The sequence below is a fragment of the Convolutriloba macropyga genome, chromosome 8, assembly GCF_964194025.1.
Source record: "Convolutriloba macropyga chromosome 8, txConMacr16.3, whole genome shotgun sequence".
NCBI lineage: Eukaryota > Metazoa > Xenacoelomorpha > Acoela > Convolutidae > Convolutriloba > Convolutriloba macropyga.
Window position 1 is genome coordinate 32167330 of NC_134475.1, and position 22500 is coordinate 32189829.

General features: G+C 34.7%; 1 protein-coding gene across 2 annotated transcripts in view; it reads left to right on the forward strand.

Annotated features, from left to right (window-relative positions):
• Positions 1–22500, forward strand: part of LOC142344689 (peroxiredoxin-like 2A) — a 46358-nt gene that overhangs the window by 19872 nt on the left and 3986 nt on the right. For both annotated transcript variants that reach the window (XM_075396529.1, XM_075396530.1), the window contains 2 exons: positions 8435–8543; positions 16632–16810. In XM_075396529.1, the coding sequence (XP_075252644.1) occupies positions 8435–8543; positions 16632–16771 (249 nt within the window). In that variant the 3' untranslated portion in view covers positions 16772–16810. The remainder of the gene's footprint in view (positions 1–8434; positions 8544–16631; positions 16811–22500) is intronic.

Genomic DNA, 22500 nt, shown 5'->3' on the forward strand with positions numbered 1-22500 from the left:
TGCTAGAAGTCAAACGAAAAGTGCGCCGAAATTGGCTGCTGGGATTTAGAGCCGAACGGGCGCAGAGCCGAATGGAAAATAATGAGATTCAGATGAAACAGATTGGAATATATTTGAGTTCCCAATAGCAATAGCCGATGTTAGTCGGTTGTGTATAAAATCTGGTCTCTCCAATAAAAGATCTCCCTTTACGCGAACAGATGGATATTAATGTGTGAAATAAATACTTCCCCTGGTGTTCCCCTGTATTCCCTGGTGTTCAGCCCGAAATAATAGCTGAGGCGATTATTAGCCTCCTTTGTTATAATTAACAGAGGCAAGTTTCCGACTGAAGATTAACAAAATATTCAACAAAAAAATCAAAGTTAAGTTAAAAGTTTAGCTCTTCATTTGAAAATTAAAGACTCCTTCAGGTCTTTGAAGGAAAGTTCTTGTTAAAGTTAATTGAGCTAAATCAAGCAAATTTTAATTTGATGCAATCGGGGTTGATTAAAAATGTCCAGGATTAAAAATGGTAAAACTCTATGAGATGCCCAAATTCAGCGCTTTGATTCTCTACTAAGGTTTTTTCTTCCAGAAATGCGAACTTGATGAATTTAAGTTCGGTAAAGTGCTCTGGTTTTAAAAGGCCATTCAGTACATTTCGGAAAATATAGTAAAATCAATGCATACAACATGATGCATTTGAAATAATGATTTGGAATTTAGTCCTCGTTAATGTTTTATTTGAGGGCGTTTCAAATAGACAACCCCAAAATTTTGTATCAAATTAATGACAAAAATAATTAATAGATGCAAACTCTAAATATGCGCTGATAATTTTGTCTTAGTTCAAGGAACGGTAGGTTGATTCCGAATTACCCGCATTACATACCACAGCGCGTGAGAGGCATGGCCTTGGACAGTGGTTCGCCATTTTTCGACTTGGGTACTTCTAATGTGGATACATATGACTACAAAATCAGTTAAACCACCTTGATCAGAAACAAAGATGGTGCAATAATTCAAAATAATTAAAAAATAGCTTATGGTACCTAAGCAAAGCTGTCAGATGAATTGCAAGGAGAATAGAAAACAAACCAGTAAAAAGTACTCTAACTGTGTTTATCTTGATTGAATAATTTTTTAAAGCTCGCGGATAGCTCTTTTGCAGGTTAGCTGGCTCATTTTACTCAACTCTCTTATATGGAAACAACCTACTGTCACAATTAAGCGCATTGTTATTTTTTCTTCCAACAACTGTTTGAATGGTTACATTTAATTAGGTAGGAAGCGCTCTTTCTGGCCAGCGAAACTCTGTCGAATTGTTCTGAGGAGCGAAAGTAGCTAAAATGTTGAAAGCCAGCACAAGTTCATCAGTATGTCAAAAGTTGTCATTTTGTTCTCATTTGTGGTACTTATAATTTTAAAAAGTTCATATTTCAAGGTTAAAACAAATACTTTTAAGTGAGCTCTATGACAATGACGGTCTGTAGCTTGATCCAGAATTTTGACTGGGAGTATGCAAAAACAGTCGAACATGAGATGTAAAAGGATACCACATACACTGGGATAGTATAATCTGAGCAAAGACTATGTACCAGGAGACACCTGCAAAAAACTGTACCTTTGAAACACCAAGTCATAATGTTGATTATAGAAATGTAATTCAATGGTTACGAAATGACTTTTTAACGGTAGCAAAAGAAGATTTGTGAAGCAAATCTCTAAAAGTTTCGAATTTTGCCTAGGAGCAACAGTGGTCAAATGGTAGCCCAGGCATATCATGCCAAAGGAAATAGAACTAAAGGGTCTTTTCGAAACACAACCAACGCTGGCGTCATTGAAGCAAGCCGATTAGCTTGATTCTCTGACGTCCGGCCGCCGCACCACCAACACTACAAATTCAGAAGGCGGAAGAACGAATAGACTATTTCAGAACAAAGATAAAAATTTTTTCTGTGACGTAATTCGTACAACTGTATCGAAATTTGGTAATAATTTGTTAACTGGTAACGTGAGATGACTGCAGGAGCTGAAAATTAATTTGCGAGGTGAACATATTTGATTTGCAAGGCAAGATATAGTTGAGACAAAAAAAAGCTAATCGATGTAGGTGCTTTAATTCAGATCACATAAACGGTTTTCTCGATGTTAAATGGTTTTCAATTTCCCATCAGATTCATGAATAATTTTGGCCTTGACTGTCAACTATTTTTCTTTTTGAGTGCTCAGTTTACATTTTGTTTTCATCACGTATGATTTTAACAGATGGATCATTTACTGACCTTAACCACCATGTGATTAAGCAAAATTTATGCTGACAGAAACTTTGTTCTCTTACATTTTTTGTGTTTCGAGTATTATAATTGAGTATTCCATCAACGAAAAAGGAGTATTTTACATCTTGGTTTTCAGACAAAAGCATAGTTAGACAATTTAGACTAACGTTTTGATCTCTTTAGTTGATTGTTTTTTTCCGAAGGGTTTAATTGCTCTATATATAAAACCAAAGATTTTTTTGAAAATAGCACTTCGAACTCAAAGCATTTCGAATTTTTAATAGCCGCCGTCAGCCTCTCATGGGCAATTATTTCGGCGCTTTCATGTTTTTTTACAATTCAAAGAATTTGAATTGTATTGGTGTGCTGTCTTTTTTAAAGATCTGTTTACCATTTTTTGACCTTTTCTCTTGCCAATGATAAGTCAAATTGGATTAAGAGATATTTAGTCACTCTGGAGTAGTCAGAGGAGAGGAAACTGAGTAGTTAAAAAGCGTTACTTTGTTCGAAGTGCCTTTTGAAGTGGAGTGAGAGAATGGTGATTAAACAGAGAGCTGCAGTTTTTGAGAGCGATTTTTTCCCCGTGTGGCTATTTGACTCCTTTCTGCTGTTTTTCTATTCCATTTTTTGTACAAATACTTTAGGCAGTAGGTGTGTTCTAATAATGCATAGTTGAACTTGTTCGAACTCTTCGAAAAACAACTAATGGTTCTCTGACGCTATTTGTTTTCGTGAAATAAAAGTGATTTTTTTTGGGTTTTGCCTTTTTGCCGTTCTTTCTGTTTTGTTATTTAGTCTCATCAATGATTTTTTGTCAATTATATCATTATGGACAGCTTTAAGAGGCTCTTTGTTGGGCTTCGTGTTGATTAATTTAAAGTTTTTTTTATCAAACTGTTTTGACTACCTTGATACCGCTTGCTTTAAAAATAATTTTAGTTTTTTTTCAAATTTTCCGCTATTTGGCAGCTTTCTTGTTGCTCTGTTTCTCAATATTATTAATTATAGTTCTCATTGAGTTTTTTAGGTATATTTGAGTTGGTATAGTTTTTTAAATTTAGAGTTGTAGGTTTTGACGACTTTGACCCGGTCTTATGTGCTCTTCAATTTGATATAATTAGATCGATATTACGGTTTAGCTTTCAAGCTTATAATTTAATTGGCTTCGACACCATTGGGTTTCGAATATTTTTGAACTTTTGTTTTTGCCGGCTTCTGTTGCTACTTTTGTTGCATGTCGAACAGTTGGCATATTCTTTGATTGATAGCCAGTGCAATAGATGTTGAAGAATTCAAGTTTTGATCACGTGTCTCATTAACTTTGATGCCACTTATGTTCAATGATGTCCCTAAAGATAATTGTTTGCCAAATGTCGTTTGTGTTCTTTTATTTTGTCTGCAGTAGTTTTCTACATTGTATGTGTTTTGTTTGTCAAAACTTTTATTTTGTCAAAGTATTTTTGGTTGACGTTGTTGTGAATAATAACTTCGATGACTTTTTTTGAGTTTCGGTACTTGTACCGCCATGTTTTTTTAATTCGCGTAACCTTTTGATCACGTTTTCGTTTTACACACGTCACGATTTTCACTTTTGACTTGCGGACATTAAGGTTAATAGCTTTCAGTTTAGAAGCTGAATTAAGTTTAGTTTTAGAATCTAACTGAAACTGCACACCAGATTAGAACACTTTTTAAAACTTAGGAAAAAATTCTGTCAAGTTATCTCCTCTTTTCTGTTTCAGTCCCGATGTGCGTCAAACGCCTCAACGACGGCTATTTTTCGGCAATCTGCCGGCAATGTTTAAGTATTCTATTTTCCAGCTTTCATTCTTTTCAACCCGGTTAATAGAAAATTTTGCCTGGAGTTAAATTGTCGACAGCCAGTCACGTTTCATATTTTCCATTTGTCACAAGTCACAGATTTTAACGTTTGACTTTGACTTGATCTATTTAATGATAATCAATTTTTTCTTTAACAATTTTAAGTTTTATTGTTTGATTTGGTTTATTTATATACAAACCATTTCCACTCCCCATTTTTAGCCGTTAGACTTTGGGAACCACGATTCCAAACACCTAAGATGTTTAATTTTCCGGCGTTAATTTGTTTATGAATCAGAAATAAGTCGGGCCCTAATCCGTGAAGTTCAAATAATTTTTGGTTTGACCAGCAAAATTAAATTTCGCTGCTATCAGATAAATAAAATTCTAATTTTTTCAAAATCTGTTTTGGTCTGAAACTATTTCAAAATTTGTCTGAAACAATGTTTGTAGCATTTGTAGCAAATCGTTTGGAAAATTTAAAATTTTCATTCGGCCTATATAACCGTCATATTGGTTTCATCTTCTGAAATTAGTCATTGTAGTCCTGGTGGCCTAGATTAGGTTTTAACATTTTGAACTCTAGTACGTTATTCCCCCGCCTGTCATTTGAGTGCAAACGTATTTTGTTAAATGTCGATATATATATATATATTGTAGATGTCTAGTCATGGAAATGGTTCAATGAAGAAGAGTTGGATTTTTTTAACTGCTCTCAACCTTAATTTGTAAGAATTATATTTCTCCTGTCGGTGTTTTTTCGCTCGATTTTCGCCTGACCTTCTGATTTTTTGGATCATTTCACGTTTGACTTCTTGATTTTTGCGTGATATCTAACTTGTTCTCATTCGAAATTTTAAGCAGCTGAGTTGAATTGGAGGTCTGATAACAAAAGCCGAAAAATTGCGCCCAAATTGATTGCGTTTTAATTGCTCTCGACCGAGGTTTATATCAACTATATTAGTCCGGTGGTCTTTATACGACTCGAAGAGGAGTATTGGGATTCTACAGGATTTTTTTTAGCTGAAGCAAGTTTGTTCATGACTTGCACTTTTGACTTTTGTTTTCGAACATTGACTTCTGTTTTCGAACAATGGCCTTAGTTACTAATACATAGTGATTAGGTACTGATGGTAATGCTCAAGGTCGAAAGGCCATTTCATGAGAAGTTATCTTCCCATAACACTATCCCTCCTTACTATCCGAATTACAGAACTCGCCACCTACATACACATCCTCCTAGCTACCCCCATCACACCTACCTACCCTCCGCCAGCGCCTACCCCCTCGCGACCTGGCTACCCCCCACGCCTACCCCGCACCTACCTCCCCCCAAACCACGCCCTAAAACTTAAAAGTGCGTCTGGTGTTTTCAAAACACTAGCTCTATTAGCCATTTTTTCTCTTTGATGTTTTCGATATGGGTAGAGCACCGGCTTTTTTTCTTTTATATTGTTTTAGAGATTATATTGCACGACTCTTCGAGTCGTTTCCGGTATTCTACTGGCTATGCTCTAAAACGGGATAAACAGTCAGCCTGGAGGGAATCAAGTGGGTCTTACTAAGTATGCAATAACACTTACACCTTTCTTCTTTTAGTTTGCCATCCATGGAAACTATTTTGAGGCGGCAATTTTGTGGCGTGGAGGCCGGTTTTTGATCTTAAAAGTTTGATCCCCTCTCAGTCACCCCCTCCCTCACCACTCAATCGCTTCACCCCCTCCAACTACTCCGCTGACCCCTTCCACTGCTAGCATCCCAACTGTCTTTACTGACTGCTACCGAAGCCAACCGCCCAGTCGTGGGAGAGGAATTTGACAGACATTAGTCGTTATGTTTTCAGTTAGTCTAGTAGTAGCAGTCTAAAATAATCTCTAAAAGCATTCGGTTAAGCCCCCTAGTAAAGGCAGGCCCCTACTTGCCTGCCGTTTTGAGCAATCTGTCCTACGTCAGTCGGTTATGTTTGAATTTTGATTCAATTTAATTTTAGCATTTTTAATAGCCGCCCTTATCTTTTCAGCAGGCTATTATTGCGCTCCTATTTTCTACGACTAGAAGAGATGTGGTGAGCTATATATTTTTAAATCGGTCCAGTTCTGAAACAGGATGTAAAAGTCAATGCTGCACTTTTAAAATTGTGATTTTTTGTTGAACAAAAATGGAGTGTGGAGAAAAAAGAGTGCGGTGTTTTTGTTCGTACCAGCCATCGAAAGAAAGCGAAAAAGGTTGTGTGAAAAAATTTTTGCTGAGAAATTTTTTTGGTCGCGTGCGGATTTTTCGAAGCAGTTTTGTTTTTACTTTTTCTGTAAAGTGGTTTCCTACGCCATATTAACAAGTAGCTGAACATTTGGTAACATTTTTGACCATCTCATTTATATATTAGAATTTTATCTGAAATCTTTAGTTATTTTTGTGATTTCGCCGTTTTAGACGTTTTTAACCGTTTTTTGAACTTTTTCATATTTTTAGTGCCTTGTTTATTTTTGTTGATTAAAATTTTTTTTATGTTGATAATCGTGGTCTTTTGAGTTTGTTTTAAGTGGAAGAAAATTGGCTAAATTTGAACAAATTCTTTGCTTAGTTTTTCTGTTTTCAAAATTTGTTGCCTAATTCTTGTTTTTGTCTTTCAGAATATTTTGTCATGTTGAATTGTTTCACTAGGGTTAGAGATAGGGTTATTATTACAAAGTCCACTCAATTGAGGATTTGAAAGCCGATTTTTTCCAAATTTAAATTAATCAGTTCTGCATTTTTTTGTACTTTTTACTTCTTGCTCATGTTTCCCGTTTGTTCGGGTGTCGTTTTAGCGCTCAATGAATAAACAGGGGCTGTTGTGTGTGATGAGAGCAGTTATTGAGGCTTCCCAATTTTTGGAGAATATTATTAAATAATTTAACAGAGTTTTTAGATTTCGTGCTTTCTTTTCTGTTTGCCCGGTTTTCCTCTTTTTCTGATATGTATCTTTGGTTGTGTTTTGCCATCGCCTGATTTTTTTGTTGAACATAATTAAATCATAACAGACAATATATTATAAACAATGCGTCTGAAGGTGAAACGTATGTAAAGTTCCAAGCAAAAAATTTCGTAATTTGACTTTTCCCTGATAATTTGATTTCTGTTTAGTTCTTTAGTTTGAGTCATTCCGGAGTCTCGGCTATGTTTTCTACTTAGTCGTGTTTCGCTTGACCTCATTTTGTCTTTTTTCGAGATTTTTTGTGAATTTTTCGACTTCTCTAAGGCTAGTTTTATTGTTCGATCGTTCAGCTCAAAGTGGTTTTAAGCAGCAGCTGCTCATCAAAATCTAAAATGAACAGAATCAGTATCAAAACACGGAACCAAAGATTCCATAAAACCCAATTTTAGATGCCTGCTACTTCAAGTTTGTTCTTTTAAGTCTTTGTTACCATCTCTAATGCTTATCTAATGCGATAGCTAGGCTATTATTGGCCTTCTCTTTTTTTTTATTTCGTCAAGATTTTTTCGACCATATGACGTCACAACCACTTTTTGTTCATTCGTTCATGCAATTTCAACTGAACGGCGTGTGTGACGTCATTTTTGCTCTTAGTGGAGGGAGCTTTTTTGTTCATTCGCGTGATTAAAATTTTGGTCACACGTGACTTACCTCACTCTCAAAATTGACTTCCTCACTTTGAAATTGACTTTTATTTATAGTCAGTCCCATAAAGTTGCAACGCTATCGAAAGTTTCAAAGGTCAATTTAAAACTTGCAGATATCTGGCCAAAAGATCCTCATTTGCATGCCTCGAGTTTTTCGAACGTTCGCTTGCGTTGCAACTTTATGGGACTTACTATACTTAAATTCAAAGAGATAAGGTCAAGTGAGTGTATATCACTCTTAATGAGGGTTAATTAAGAGCAGCTAATAGAGGCAGCAATAACTTTTACAGATTCTTAATCAAAATATAACATCTCAGCCAGCCTTCAATGGAAAGACTATTTTTCTGGTCTGTCTTTTACTGGTTTATTGATACTGCAGATCTACGAAGCTATTTCGGCTATTTTCTGGCAATCTGCCAGCTATGTTTGGTATTGATGATAGCCCCTGTATCCTCTCATTAAGTAACAGGGGTATGTCTAACACCAAAATAAAATCAAATTAATTCGCACTTAAGAAGTTTTCTTACATCAATCAGTTTTTTCATTTTTCTGCTCTTTCAATCCCAACCGGAGTATGGGAATCAATGGCGGCTGTTTTCCGGCAATCTGTCGGGTATGTTTATCATTGACGGTATACTAACGTAATAATTTTGATTGACTAAAGGCTACGGCCACAAGTGAGTTCAGTATCATGGTTTCAATACTTCGCTAGAATCTTTCCTTAATTTTAGAACCGTTTCTATGGTCCTGAGCTCAGGCGTGAGAGTTCCTTGAAGCTGATCAACCCCACTGTCATCAAGAGAATCTTCCAAAGTAGAAATGCCGGTGGTAACGTCAAAGGTAAGCAATCGTCATCTTAATTGTTCCGACCCCCACTTTAGTGGGGAGGGAGGAACTATATACCCAACTGGTTTTTTTTTGTTCAGTCAATTTTGACCGATCGATATATTCATCGTACAGAATTGTGAGTGGTATCATTAAAAAGCACGTAAATCCTAGAATATGGAATTAAAAGGAGATTTTTTCGATATTCGTTTTTTACAGGGAGTTATCGAGTATTCAAGTTTTGTGAACATTCAACTGTTTTTGTTCACATTTTCAGTAATTTTTGCTAAATTTTGGCACAATTTCGGTAAAATAATTTAAAATAAGTTTAAATTTTTAACGGCAGAGTGTTATTGTTACCGTTAGAGATAGAAGAGCGTTGCTGAATTGTTTTTATGAAGTTTATTTGGCTAAAATTTTTCGATTAAATTTTCAAAATTTCATCAAAAATTGGCTTAAAATATGTTTTTTTGGTTCACTTTGTTGAAGTTTGCCAGACGTAGTGACCTAGAAACCTTGACATAATCTCCCTAACCTCCAAAAAAGCGCTAGCTGACTTTAGGCGCCCTGTGAAAGTTTTCTGGAGTTAAATTTTTGCCGTTTTTTGCATATGTAACTCGATAATTATACAAAATGCATCGTTGTTTTTTTTTATTATATTTGAAGAATTTCACTCAACAATTGGTCTAATTCGCAAGCACTTGGAATACTTGGGCGGTTTGTTGGGCGTGCGGCAAAATCAGGGATAAGTTGGATCTTATCATGTATTCCTAGAATCAGAAACTTTTAATTTCTATTTTAGTGCTGCCTTCTTTCAAAAAATTTTGATTTTGTTCTTTTAATGTTAATTATTGACAAAATTTTTTATTCACGGCTCCATTAATGACAGCTCCCACTTACGTAAACATGAGGCTGAATGTAGATAGAGTCTGTTTTCAGAGAACCATAGGGTTTTTATGGCTTTTGAATGTATTTGTTTTAAGGAAATTTCAGTGATTTTTTTTGTCAATTTCTTATGTTATTTTAGTCAATTTTTGCGTATTCTCAGTAAATACAGGTCAATTTTTCTTCCCTATAGAGTACAATCTGATTTTGTGGCAGATTGTTTTAACGGAAGGTTTTCTTGCTTTTGGTACTACGAGTTTTTGTGAATAATTGCCCATTTTTGCTGTTGTTTTTTTTTCTTTGGTAAACTGTCACAATAGTTAACAGTCTCACTGAAAAAAGGTTTTCCAAATATGGAATTGAAACTTTTTTTTGTTTTCATTACATATGGTTTTAAGGGCTGCGACACCATTCTCTTGCAGAATTTGGAAGTTTTTTTATTTTTGCCCTCTGTTAGTTGTTAATTTTTGTTGTCGTATGCCAAATATTTGGCGATGAAAGGTCTCAGTGGCCAACTATAGATAAATTATTGAACTTAATAGCTGATATCGGTAAATAGCTAATGGTTTTATTGATTTTCAAATTAAATTCCTAAAAAGAGAGTAATAGTATTCTTCAACTTATCCCTTTTTGTTTAGATTCGGGTTTCTTTTCGTATTTTACAATGTTATAATTTTCGTAATTTCACACTATTTAGAGCTCTTTTAAATGTTTTCTTGAAACAAACAATAAATTCTCTGTTGTTTAAACCTTTTGACTGATGTCTTCAGGGCTTAGACAATTTGTTTCAGAAGAATTTTGTGAAATTTAAATACTTCAATTTTTGTCGTTCTTTTTGCTGTCAATTTGTGATAGTCGTTTTAAAAAAGACTTTATGATGATCAAAAGAGACGCAAATGAAATTTTCAAGTTCTTCTGGATTTTTTATATAGATTTAATGGTTTCAACAATGTGTTTCCGTAAAGTTGTGTGTGAAATTTTTTAGTTCAGCTTGTTCTTAATGTTGTTTTGTAGTCCAATTGTTTAGTCTCACTAATAACAGGCGCAATTAGTTTTCGAGTTATTTGCAAGGAAAACTGTCTACTCTTTTAATCGAAAGTTTTTGTTGTCTATGGATTTTGAAAATATTAATTGTTTAAAAAAAACACTAGATTTTTGTTAATTGCCTATCTTATTCCTGTTAACTTGTTTACTTGTAGCTTAGCATCTCTAATGACAGGTCACGTCATTTATCGTTTGAAATACAATTTGCTCTTCATAACGGTTTTATTTTCCTCAAATGGTCTTTTTTGCTTGGTACAACCAGTTTTCATAAAATATTCGTGATTTTTGCATATTCGCCCCTTTTTTGTAGGATTTTGTTTTCTGTTCAGTATTTCAATAATGGGCGTCATTTGATTCACAATTTTTCCACTTTAATAAAACGCAATCGAAGATTTTCAATGTTTTTAATGAACAGCTTAATGTTTATTGGCTGGGACATCGTTTTCGTGCAAATTTTTTCGTGCAACTTTTTACTTTTTGCCTGTATTCGTCGTTCTTTTTGCAGTCGTATGACATATCCTGGATAGTGAAAGGTCTCAATTCGCTCTCTCTGGAGGTATAAAAGAATCTCTCAATGATTTCATTTGATGCATAATGTTTCTAATCAGTTCGAAATTTATTCTTTTCAAAAAGCCAGTCACGCCCTGGAGACATCTTTGTCCATACTTGGAAAGCGGGAAAACCTGCTGCATTTGATGTAACTGTTACTTCGTCGCTGCAATCCAACTCTCTCACTAATGCGGCTACAAAGGCAGGATACGCACTTGATGCAGCAGATGAAAGAAAATATTGTCTCCACGACGATAACTGCGCAAAGATGGGAATCACATTTGTTCCCCTTGCAATTGAAGTCCTTGGCGGGATATCGGCAACCTTCAAGAAAACACTCAAGTGGTTGGCTGTGTTAAGTGACAATCGTTCCTTCCAAGCACAGGGGTTGTCTGTAGCTTTCTGTAAACTAATGCAATCCTTGTCAATCACCGCTATTCGGGGATTAGCGGAAATGTTGCTGGCACGGGCTCCATAGTAGACTGTTTTGCTTTTTGGGTGCTCGACTGCTCGGAGGGGAGATGGTTGATCCAGTACTGTTGCAATTATTGTCGACAGATATGATCAAGGGGTCTGCCTCAATGATTTTGACACGCTCTTTATGGCCAGATTTAACAAATTCAGAATCAGAAGAGTCGAGATTGGTCCTTTAATGATAAGTCGCCAAAACGATTGCAACAAACGGGAGACTTATCAATGTGCAGTTCTAGTATTTTTTTATTCTTACCTGACCAAAGTGGGGAGAATAAAAACATACATTTTACATGTGAAAAATAAAAAAATGCCGACGAAATGAGATTCATAAACTGTTGATCTGTTGTATTGACAATCACCGTTTTGTTAACCAAGTTAATTATTTTTGGTTCTAGTGTTTAATTTAACCTTATATCTTTTCAAAAAGCAATGTTTTATTAAATTTTGCCCTTTCGCCCATTTCTTGCCGACTTGTTACCAAGTCGCATTGAGGATAAGTTCCATATTTTGTTCTAATAAAGTACAGGTTAACCTTCTTAGTATAAGTTTTATCAGATGCCATCTTGATTTGGTTATTAATGATTTTCAAAAAATGGACAACGAGTTTTGGGTCGTAATTGATATTTGAAATCATTTGATTTTTATCGCCGTCTTTTCTGGAGGTCATATTTTGGTAGTCACAGGTCTCGTAGGCCCTCTAAGGTAGATTGTTTTATTCATTTATTAGTTTGTTGAACATGTTGCAGTGTTAATTTTATCTCTTCCTCATTTGGTAGACAATTAAGTGAAAATGTAGATGAGCGGGGTCGGAACTTAATGTGCGAACGCACATTACCGAGCCTACTTGTTATTATTGATTGTCATGCATGTCTTTAAGTTGTAGTTTTTAGGAAATGACATAGAGATCTGCTGATGTCAGTTAGATTGGGGAATGGTATTTTCCTTGCTATCTAGTAACCTATTAACTCAAGCTTCGCTTTTAACCCCCCCCCCCCCCCAATGACGAAAACCTGCAATTTTGCAATTTTTACATTAGGTAAAATGCTATCTGTACAAATTTCAAGGTCGGGGTTTTGAACAGCATTTGGAACCAGAATAGATGCTAGATTTTGAATATTTGATAGCCGATCTCATCTTAGACGGCTATTATAGCGGGAATTTGAATTTTATTGAGGCGCTGCCTGTTTTACGACACGCAGAAGAGTATTGTGTTCTTCTTGAGGTTTTTACGACTCAGAGGCCTTCTGGTTATGTTTTTCTAACGACTGGAAGAGGCGTTATGTTCCTCTGTCTTTGGGGAACCAAAAAACCGGAAGTTCAGGGAGTGAATAATGTTAGAAAAAATTGTTTCGGTGAACATATTTGAAGAGCGGAAAGAGATTGAGTGAGTCAGAGTGAGAGTTAGTGAGAGAGTTGTAACTTGGTTCATGCTTTCTTTTGAAGCAGAGCAAAAAATCTAGATGTGAAAAACATTTCGCTTGGTGAAGGATTTTTTGTTCACTGCGGCCTTTTCAAGCTTTTTTTGCTTGCAAAAAATTTGTTGTCTAAAATGTTTTTTTTTGTACTACAGTAATTATTTCCAGGTTGTGTTAATAGCCTTTTGAAGATCTGGTGGCCGCTCAAGAATCTCAACGGAACTCTATCGTCCAAGTCTGGTTCTCGGGAGTTACGCGGACCTGATTCTTTGCTGGATTTCAGTTAACAAACAATCTCGTGAAAAAAAACTATTAAGGGCTATTAAGTCGTTTAAAGGGCTGTAACTTTAATTTTTTTTGAAATTATTGACATCCTAAGAAATATATTATGTTCAGTCTTGTACTGCAGTCTGTGAAGATTCAGTCAACGATAGTTCTGATGCTAAATTCTTGTAATAAATCTTGATAACTTTGCTGATTTTAAGACCTCACAAAACTTTAAAACATACTGATTTTGATCAAGAATTAGTGCAGTTTTATATATAGAATTACAAGAAACAGTTACATTGGGCAGTTGATCTTTCTTTTGACTCTTTTATTCTTGATCAAGATAAGGCTTTGTTTTGAATTTTTGTGAGGTCTTAAAATCGGCAAAGTTATTTAAGCTCTCTTACAAGAATTTAGCAACAAAATTATCGTTGACTGATGCTCATAAACTTCAGTACAAACTTCAGTACAACATAATTTATTGCTCAGGATATCCTTAATTTTAAAAAAAAATGGAAGTTACAGCCCTTTAAACGATCGAGCCACTAATAAGTTTTGACGAGAGTTTTAGATAATTGGAATTCAGCGAAGAGTCAAGTTAGTGAAAAGCCCGAGAACCAGGCTGTAAATATAGGGTTTCGTTGAGATTCTTGAGCGGCTGCAGAATCTTCAAAATGCTATCAACACAATCTGAAAGTACTATAAAATAAAATAACCCTTAAACGAAAATCTGAACAATTCGGTTGAGACAAACATTAAATCAAATATTATTTTAATGTAAGATTCACTGATCGCTTATTGGTTAATCAAGTAAACTGATTTGAGTCACTAATAACACAGTAAATGTCCAGTAACTGAACTATATGCTTTGTTGACGAAAGCAAGGATGATACATACGTAACACGAAATGCCTCAAATATACGGCGTTTGATCAAAACATTGAGGAAACAATTAAGTAAGTAATTGATTAATACATTTAACATAGTATGAAATATGTAAGATCTGAAAAAAATGCACTATTGCACCATAAACGTGCTAATAGTCACACTTTTTGATGTGATGCAATTCTGTTAGTTGGGGTCAGTGATGGCTCAAAAGTTATCCTTACCACGTGCTGAAGCCTTTTGTTGTTCAGCAGTTCACTTCCCGAAAACGGATTTGCCTCCCAGAAATTTTTCATTTATTAGTTTTTCTTTATTTTAATATTAGAGGTATTTTTGTGTGCTTTCCACGTCTTTGTGAGGAATATAGTTGCCTTGATTGCATGAAATAATGTTTTCCGTTTGTATTTGTTCTGGTACTATTTTAAAAAATTAATTTGTTCTTGTTGTGGGTTAATTTTTTAGCTAAGTCTTCTTTCGTGCATTCTGTCATCAAAAACTAGCTTTTTGAAAGGCTGGTTGTTTTCGTGTGGTGTCTGAAAAATTCGGGAGTCGATAAAGTTGGGAAATGTTGTTTTGTAAACAAATTTGAAGAGCAGAGTAAAAGGACAGTTTTTTTTGCTAACATCTTTTGAAATAAAGCGAGAAATGTAGGTGGTGAAAAATTTTCGATAAAGGAATTTATGGGGAATTAATGGAATTTATTTAAAGGAGCGGCAATAATGTTTCCGGATTTTTATGTTGTTTTTACCTTTTTGCGCTTTGTTTTATTTCATTGATTGATAAATGAAGCTCAACTCTCAGAGGGATCTTCCCTGGCGAATTAAATAAAGTTTTGTGGGTGCAAAGTTTTTAGTCTAATTTGACCAAAAAAATAAAGTTACAATTTTTCTCCAATTCGCAGTTGTTTCACCTAGTATTCGAAGTCAAAGATGTTTATGAGCCGAAGACGGCTAGCCAAATTATGTGTGTGCAATTTTGTAGTCTCAGTTGAATGAAACAAAATTATCTGATTTTTTGTGTACTTCTAAAAAGTAAGTTTTGCTTTTTTTAGTTTAATTGATATTTTGCACAATTTTTCTTTTCATTTTGATAAAAAATCAACTTTTTCATTCGTTCTACCAGTAAATATAGTTGTTTTGAAAGGCTAGGTTTATCGGCGAAACACAGAATTTGAGTCGTTTTTGGAGTTCTGGCTGCTTTTTTTTTACCGGAAGTACAATGTGTTGAGACAGCATATTGAAAATTAAAAGTCAGTGGAATTATCATGTAATCTAATTTGGTTGAGCTGGAGAAGTTTTTGTCCATGTGCTGTGCTGAATTATTGATTTTTCGACTTAAAATTTTTCGAAAGAAAGGTGCATATCGCTTTTTTTCGTTGATTTGGCTCATTTTTTGCTTGTGGTTAGATTTTTTTACAGAATTTTTGTCTATAGAAGATACAATAATGTATACTTCATTGCAGTTGAAATCGCGGTGTTTTTGAAAGCCCAATAATAAATTATAAGGGCAATCGTCTGTTTTCTCAATTCATTGAATTATTTTTTAGCTTTTTTCTTTAATATCTGCATAGTTCGAGTTTTTTGTAGTATCAGTGATTTTTTTCGTAATCGGTGTATATAAGAATGACGTGTTTCAAAATCAGCCATTGTGTTTCTTTGTTTTTAACGTAAGATGTTTTTTTCGCAAAATTTGCACTTGTTTATCTGATTTCGTCTATTTTCGTCCAATTTCTCCCAATTTTTTTGGTTTCTTAGTGGTTTCTTTAAATAAGCCTGTCTCTAAACCTTCGGGGATAAGTTTTGGTTTTTCTCGATTTTCTCGGTCTTGATTATTTGCTCATTGCAACAAGTTTTTAACAAATATTAAACTTTTGTGAGGCAAAGATTAACCGGTTCGTAGAGAAAGAAAAGTGGTTTCAACTTCAATGATGTTCGGGGAGGGCGGATGCTTCGAGTCGCTTCCGGAATTCTTTCGGTCATGTTTTCTGATCATACATTTTCATGATTTTTCAATTCAGGAAATTCAATTCAAGAGTGATGATTTCGGCCGAAACAAATTGGTGCGAAAAGTAGAGTGAACCAAAAGTCGATTATTCGCTGGTGTTTTGTTAGTTCACTTGCCACAATTTGACTTGCGGCAGTATTCATTCTAGGTCTAATTTTAATTTTTGTCGATGGTTTTTTATTGAATTGTAGGTCAGGACTTGTCCTGTGATGTTTTTTAATTCTTCGGACAAAAATTTGTTTCACAAATTTTTTACCTTAGTTCACAGATTGTTTAACATTTTGCTTGATTCTGGTTTTTAGATGCCAGCTACTTGAACCTACCATGCTTGCCCCTGTATCCTCTCATTTAGACACTAACTGCGAAATGAAATACAAAATAGTCAGTTAAAATGTGTTTACAATGTTTTTCGTTTTGTCTGTTCTTTCAATCGCAATCGGGGTTATGGAAATCAGTGGTGGCTATATTCCGGTAATCTGCCGGGTATGTTTTATAATTTCAACCCGCGGTGTAAAATTACTTTTATTGTAAATGAAATAGAGGACGTCAGGTACGTGCATTAAGTTGTTGGTGTGTTATAGGAGACGGTCTGCTCATGGGTTCTGTGTTTGCTATCTCTCCAACTGATGGAGTGATATTTGAGCACAGGGAACAGACCTTTGGAGACGAAGCTAATAGGGAGGAAATGATGGCTGCAATAAAACAACACAAACTCAACTAAAATATCTAGTCAAACCCCAGCGATTCTTGTATTTATAAAGTAAGTCTCCCGAACCATTGTAATAGAATCAGTGGTATTTCTAGTTAATGTAGAATGCTGCGATTATTGTTGTACTTCAACAACTTGTTACACATAACCCATCTCGAAAAATTAGATAATTCCTTTCTGCATTCCTGAGATTGTTCTTATTAAATTACACGCAGCGAACATGTTGCCATTGTGCGATCAAATTGTAAACATTTTCATTAACAATTAGAGAACACATTGGAGTATAGATGCATTTTTGCGTTAGTTATTAATTGCTCTCAAATTGGAAGCAATTATTGTAAACGTGTCTGTCTTTTTATGCAAATTTTTTGCTTGACTGTTTTGCGCTTTTGTTCTAGAATAATCTTGACTTCCTAAGTGACTTTTTCACGCACTTCTTGATTTTTGAGTGATTAATAGCCGCCGTCAGCCTCTCAGCAGCTATTATTTGGCGCTCTACTTTTTTTACAATTCAAATTTGAATTGTATCTGGTCTTTTAAGATCTTTTTACCCATTTTCATGATTTTTGAAGTCAAATTGGAGTAGTGAGTTTAGTCACACCGAAACAGGAAGTGGAGCTAAAAAGCGAGTGGTTTTGCGACGTGATTTTTTTAAACTCTAATTTTAAACTAGAGTGAGAAAACGGTGTCTGAACAAAAATTCGCTTTCTCGCTAGTTGTTTTTTGTGCACATGCTTCGTTTTTTCGATCTTCTGGTTGGGATTTTTTTCTAAATGGTTTTTCCAAGCCATTCATTGTTCATTCTAGGCCTATTTTTTTGTTTACAACAAGTTTTTTGTTCTCGCTATAGGTTTTTTGTTCTCATGTGGCATTCTGAAATTGATGTTTTTTAAAAAATTTTTTCGATCTGATTTTTTTGGAATTGGTTTTCCCCATTCACTCATAGTCTTTTCTAGGTCTGGTTTTTGTTTCAATGAGAATTCTTTTAATTGTTCGTCAGGACTTGTCCTGCTATCTTTTTTATTTCGTTTTACCTTTTTATCACGTTTTTTGTATTACATAAGTGACGATTTTCATGTTTGACTTCTGACTTACTTCTCACTGTTTCAACTGAATTTATCTTAAATTCTTTCACGCATTCAATTACGCAGTGTGGTGAATACTGTCATAGTCAAAAGATTAAAATCAAAAGAGACGATAAACCGATAAAGCCTGGTCATAAAGTAATCGAGAATAAGGTTATCAAACTCATTAGAGTGTTTGCTGGATGATAGTGGTGTTAAGCTTATTAGTTTTCAGTTTAGAAGCTGAATTAGGCATAGTTTTAGAATCCAATTGAAACTGAACGCCAAATTAGAGCACTTTTGACTTTGAAAAAAAAAGAGAAAAAAATTGGGTCATCTTGTCTTTTTTCTTTTTTTTGTTTCAATCCCGATGTGCATCAAGCGCGTCAACGGCGGCTATTTTCCGGCAATCTGCGGGCTATGTTTTAAATTGCTCTCACATCGAAATAAAGTTTGTTGTTCAAACAAAAGCGATTGTTAGATACGCGATAACAAGTCCGTGATAGTCGAGTGGTTAATACCTCCGTCGAGGTGATTGGAATCGGACTCAGGAGGTGTGGGTTCGAATCCAACCGTGGGTGAAGTTTTTAAACCCATACAAAAATTATCTAGGCCTCAGCCCCTGAATTAAATTGCGCCGCCTGTCATTCGATAGCAACTCTTCCGACGTTAGTCGGTTTATGTTTCAAGTTATGGATTTTTACTATTTTCCTGATGTTTTTTTAGAATATTTTGACGCGCTTTTGATAATGCTTTTGGTGAATTCTGTGATCTAAAGTTAGAGGTAAATTTTTGCTTCAAAACATCAGCGTGCGCATTTTTTATTCAATTTTGCGTTTGATCTGTTAATAACATCAATTCAGTTTGCACTTAAGAAGCACGATCTTTGTTGTTTATAATGAGCTCCCGTTGGAGTATTTTAGAAAGTGAAGCACTTACCAGTCTAACTCAACCTCAACTGCTGTTTGGGATCACTTCGTCCGAAGTTTATGGTATTTTTATATGAAGATATTTGGATAACACTACTTTTCATTTTATATGACAAGCGAAATCAAAAGCAGTAACTTAAATAAACCCAAGAAGACCAGTAGTAGATGCCTGGTATTTGAACTTCGTGCATTTAGTATTAGGTACAAGGTCTGATGCTATTCTAATCCATGGATCCTGTTATTGAACAGCAGTGTGCTTAACTACGAAATTCAATCAAACAGCGCGCACTTTTGACATTTTTTTTCTGTTCTTTTTTCAATCCGAATCGGGGTCATGGGAATCAATAGTGGTTGTTTTCTGGCAATCCGCTTGGCATGTTTTTGTTCTTTCTGAATGACGTTTGGATTTCTGGTAAATAAAAATCTGAAAAAATGTAGATCTTTATCCTAATAACAAAGGTGGTTCAATCAAAGATTTATCATAACTACGAAGTTGTAACGATTTATCATAACTACGACGTCTTTTCTGCTGTACTATTTTGTTGTACCGTCTGATATTTTACGTGGTCGGACGCCATTATTTTTTTGATTGCTCTCGAAAAAGTTTAAAGCAATTAGTGAATTTTCGAGTGACTTTTACGCCCTTTGTCATTTTCGTTTTCCGTGATCTAAATTTCTCTCATTCACGGGTGTCAGCAGCTGGAATCAATTGGCGGAAGTTCACTACTAAAAGCCAAATGAACAGTGCGACAAAATTGGTGTAATTTTTTTCTCTTTTATTATTGTGATAGTGGTATAAAATAATATAACCTCTAATGACGTCATTTGAAGCCCCTTGTTAATAGCCGCACAGCGATAGCTGGGGCTATTATTGGCCTTCTCTTGTTTTTACAATTCAAAGAATTTGAATTGTATTGGAGCGCTGTCTTTTTTTTAAGATCTGTTCACACATTTTCATGCTTTTTGAAGTCAAATTGGAGTAGTGATTTTGGTCACGCCGAAACAGGAAACGGAGCGAAAAAGCGAGTGGTTTTGCGGCGTAAAATTTTTTCGCTCTAAATTTAAAGTAGAGTGAGAAAACGGTGTTTGAACAAAAATTCGGTTTCTCGGTAGTGGTTTTTTGTTCACATGCGGCAATTTCACTCTGATTTTTACTGTTTTTTCGATTTTTTGGATCGGATTTTTTTCTAAATGGTTTTCCCAATCCATTCACAGCTCATTCTAGGCCTAGTTTTTTGTTTGAATTAAATTTTCATTTCTCGCTAGTGGTTTTTTTGTTCACATGCGGCATTTTGACATTGATTTTCTTTTTTTTCCTATTTTTTTGTCTGATTTTTTAAAAAATGGTTTTCTCAATTCAGTCATAGTCCATTCTAGTTCTAGTTTTTGTGTTTAATCAATGAAAATTCTTTGAATTGTACGTCAGGACTTGTCCTGCTATGTTTATTTATTTCGTCGTCATGATTTTGTTACGACCATATGACGTCACAGCCACTTTTTGTTCATTCGTTCATGCAATTTCAACTGAATTGAATGTGTGACGTCATTTTTCGCTCTTGGTGGAGCGAGTTTTTTTGTTCATGCGCGTGATTAAATTTTTGGTCACACTTGACTTACCTCACTCTCAAAAATGACTTCCTCAATTTGAAATTGACTTTTATTTACTTTAATTCAAAGAGATAAGGTCAAATGGGTATGTGTCACTCTAAATGAAGGTTATTTGAGATCAGCTAATAGAGGCAGCAATAACTTATACAGATTTTTAATCAAAATTTAACAGATCAGCCTTTAATGAAAAGACGAATTTTTTTGGTCTGTCTTTTTTACTGTTTTTTTTTTAGACTGCCGATCTACGAACCTATTGCGGCTATTTTCTGGCAATCTGCCAGCTATGTTTGAATTTAGTTACTCCAGCGCCTCCCCCCACTGAAGCGGGTTGCAATAGATTACAGCTCTCACTAATCGGTCGAGAGCAATTGTTCCGACGTTAGTCGGTTGATCTGGTGCAAACAAACGGATTCAAATTTTCTGCATGTAGATTGAAACTCTGATCGTATTTAAACTTGGTTTTATTAGTTTTATACATATGTGATAAACTGTTGAATGCTCCGATTTGAGTAGTTTTTTGTGGAGTGAGTTTAGAAAACTGAATAATGTTGATTCAAAAACTAATTTTAAATAGATCGAAGATTGTTATCGATTGTTTCCGGTTTGATTTTTCAATTTTTTATGTTTTAGTTTGAGCTTATGGTTGTCCTCTTTTACGCTTTCCTGGAATTTACGTTTATGCGGTCGCATTTTTAATGGCTTTGAAAGTTTCTTTATAATTTATAAGTGGTTATAGTGGTATATAATAACCTCTAATGACTTCATTTGAAGCCAACCTCAGTGCGTTTAGTTACTAGCCCGACTGCAGCAGGCTGCAATATTTTCGAGCCCCCACTAGTCGTTCGAGAGCAATTATTCTGACGTTTGTCGGTTATGTTTAAATTTTTTCATACTGAGAAACAGAAAATAATCTGGAAAGATTTGAAGCATTTGCGCGCGTGACGTTATGTCCTCGCAACAAAATAACTTACATTTTAAAACTTTTAAATAAAATTAGTTTTATAGTCAAAGAAACTCATTGTGTAATGAAGCTCCTGAATGAAAAGGTTTTTGCGAAGTTTATTTAAGCTTGAATATATAACTTATTGCGGATATAATTGTCCATCATTTTTAAGCAGCTAATTTTTGTATGCTCTATCCGTAGTCGGGCGATTTTTGGAGCTTTATTTGGGAGTCTTCCGGGTACGTTGCGTAGCTGCTAGTGTAATCCTAATTCATCAACGTATATATAAATGCTATATAGAATGTATAATTTCTTTCAATATTTTCTTTTTAAAGAGACATTTTTCTTGAAATTTTCAGTTCTCTGATTTTAATTACCTTTTCTTGCTCCTTTTTTCTTTATTTAATCAATAGAAAAATTATAGTTTCTCCACGCAGTGCATAAATATATTTTTCAATTTAATAATGTCAATTAATTAATAACCGCCGTCAGCCTCTCAAACGGCTATTATTTAGGCGCTCTTTTTTACAATTCAAAGAGTTTGATTTGTATTTGGGCGCTGTCTTTTTTTAAAGATCTGTCCACACATTATCTTGATTTTGAAGTCAAATTGGAGTAGTGATTTTGGTCACGCCGAAACAGGAAATGGAGCGAAAAAGCGACTGGTTTTGCGGCGTGAAATTTTTTCTACTCTTATTGTAAAGTAGAGTGAGAAAACGGCGTTGTAACAAAAATTCGCTTTCTCGCTACTTGTTTTTGTTCACATGTGGTTTTTTGTTCACTTTAATTTTTAATGTTTTTTCTCAATTTTTTGGATCGGATATTTTTTAAATGGTTTCCCAATGTATTCAAAGTTCATTCTGGGCCTAGTTTTTTGTTTGAAACAAATTTCCATTTCTAGCTAGTGGTTTTTTTGTTCACATGCGGCTTTTTGACATTGATTTTCTGTTTTTGTTTTATCAATTTTTTTGAAATATGGTTTTCCCAATTTTTTCTTAGTCCGTTCTAGGTCTAGTTTTTTGTTTAGTCAATTAAAATTCTTTTAATTGGTCGTCAGGACTTGTCCTGCTATATTTTTTATTTCGTTTTACCTTTTTATCACGTTTTTTGTTTTACAAAAGTGACGACTTTCACGTTTGACTGCTGACGTACCTCACTCACTGTATCAACTGAATTGTTTTAAACTCATTAAATCAT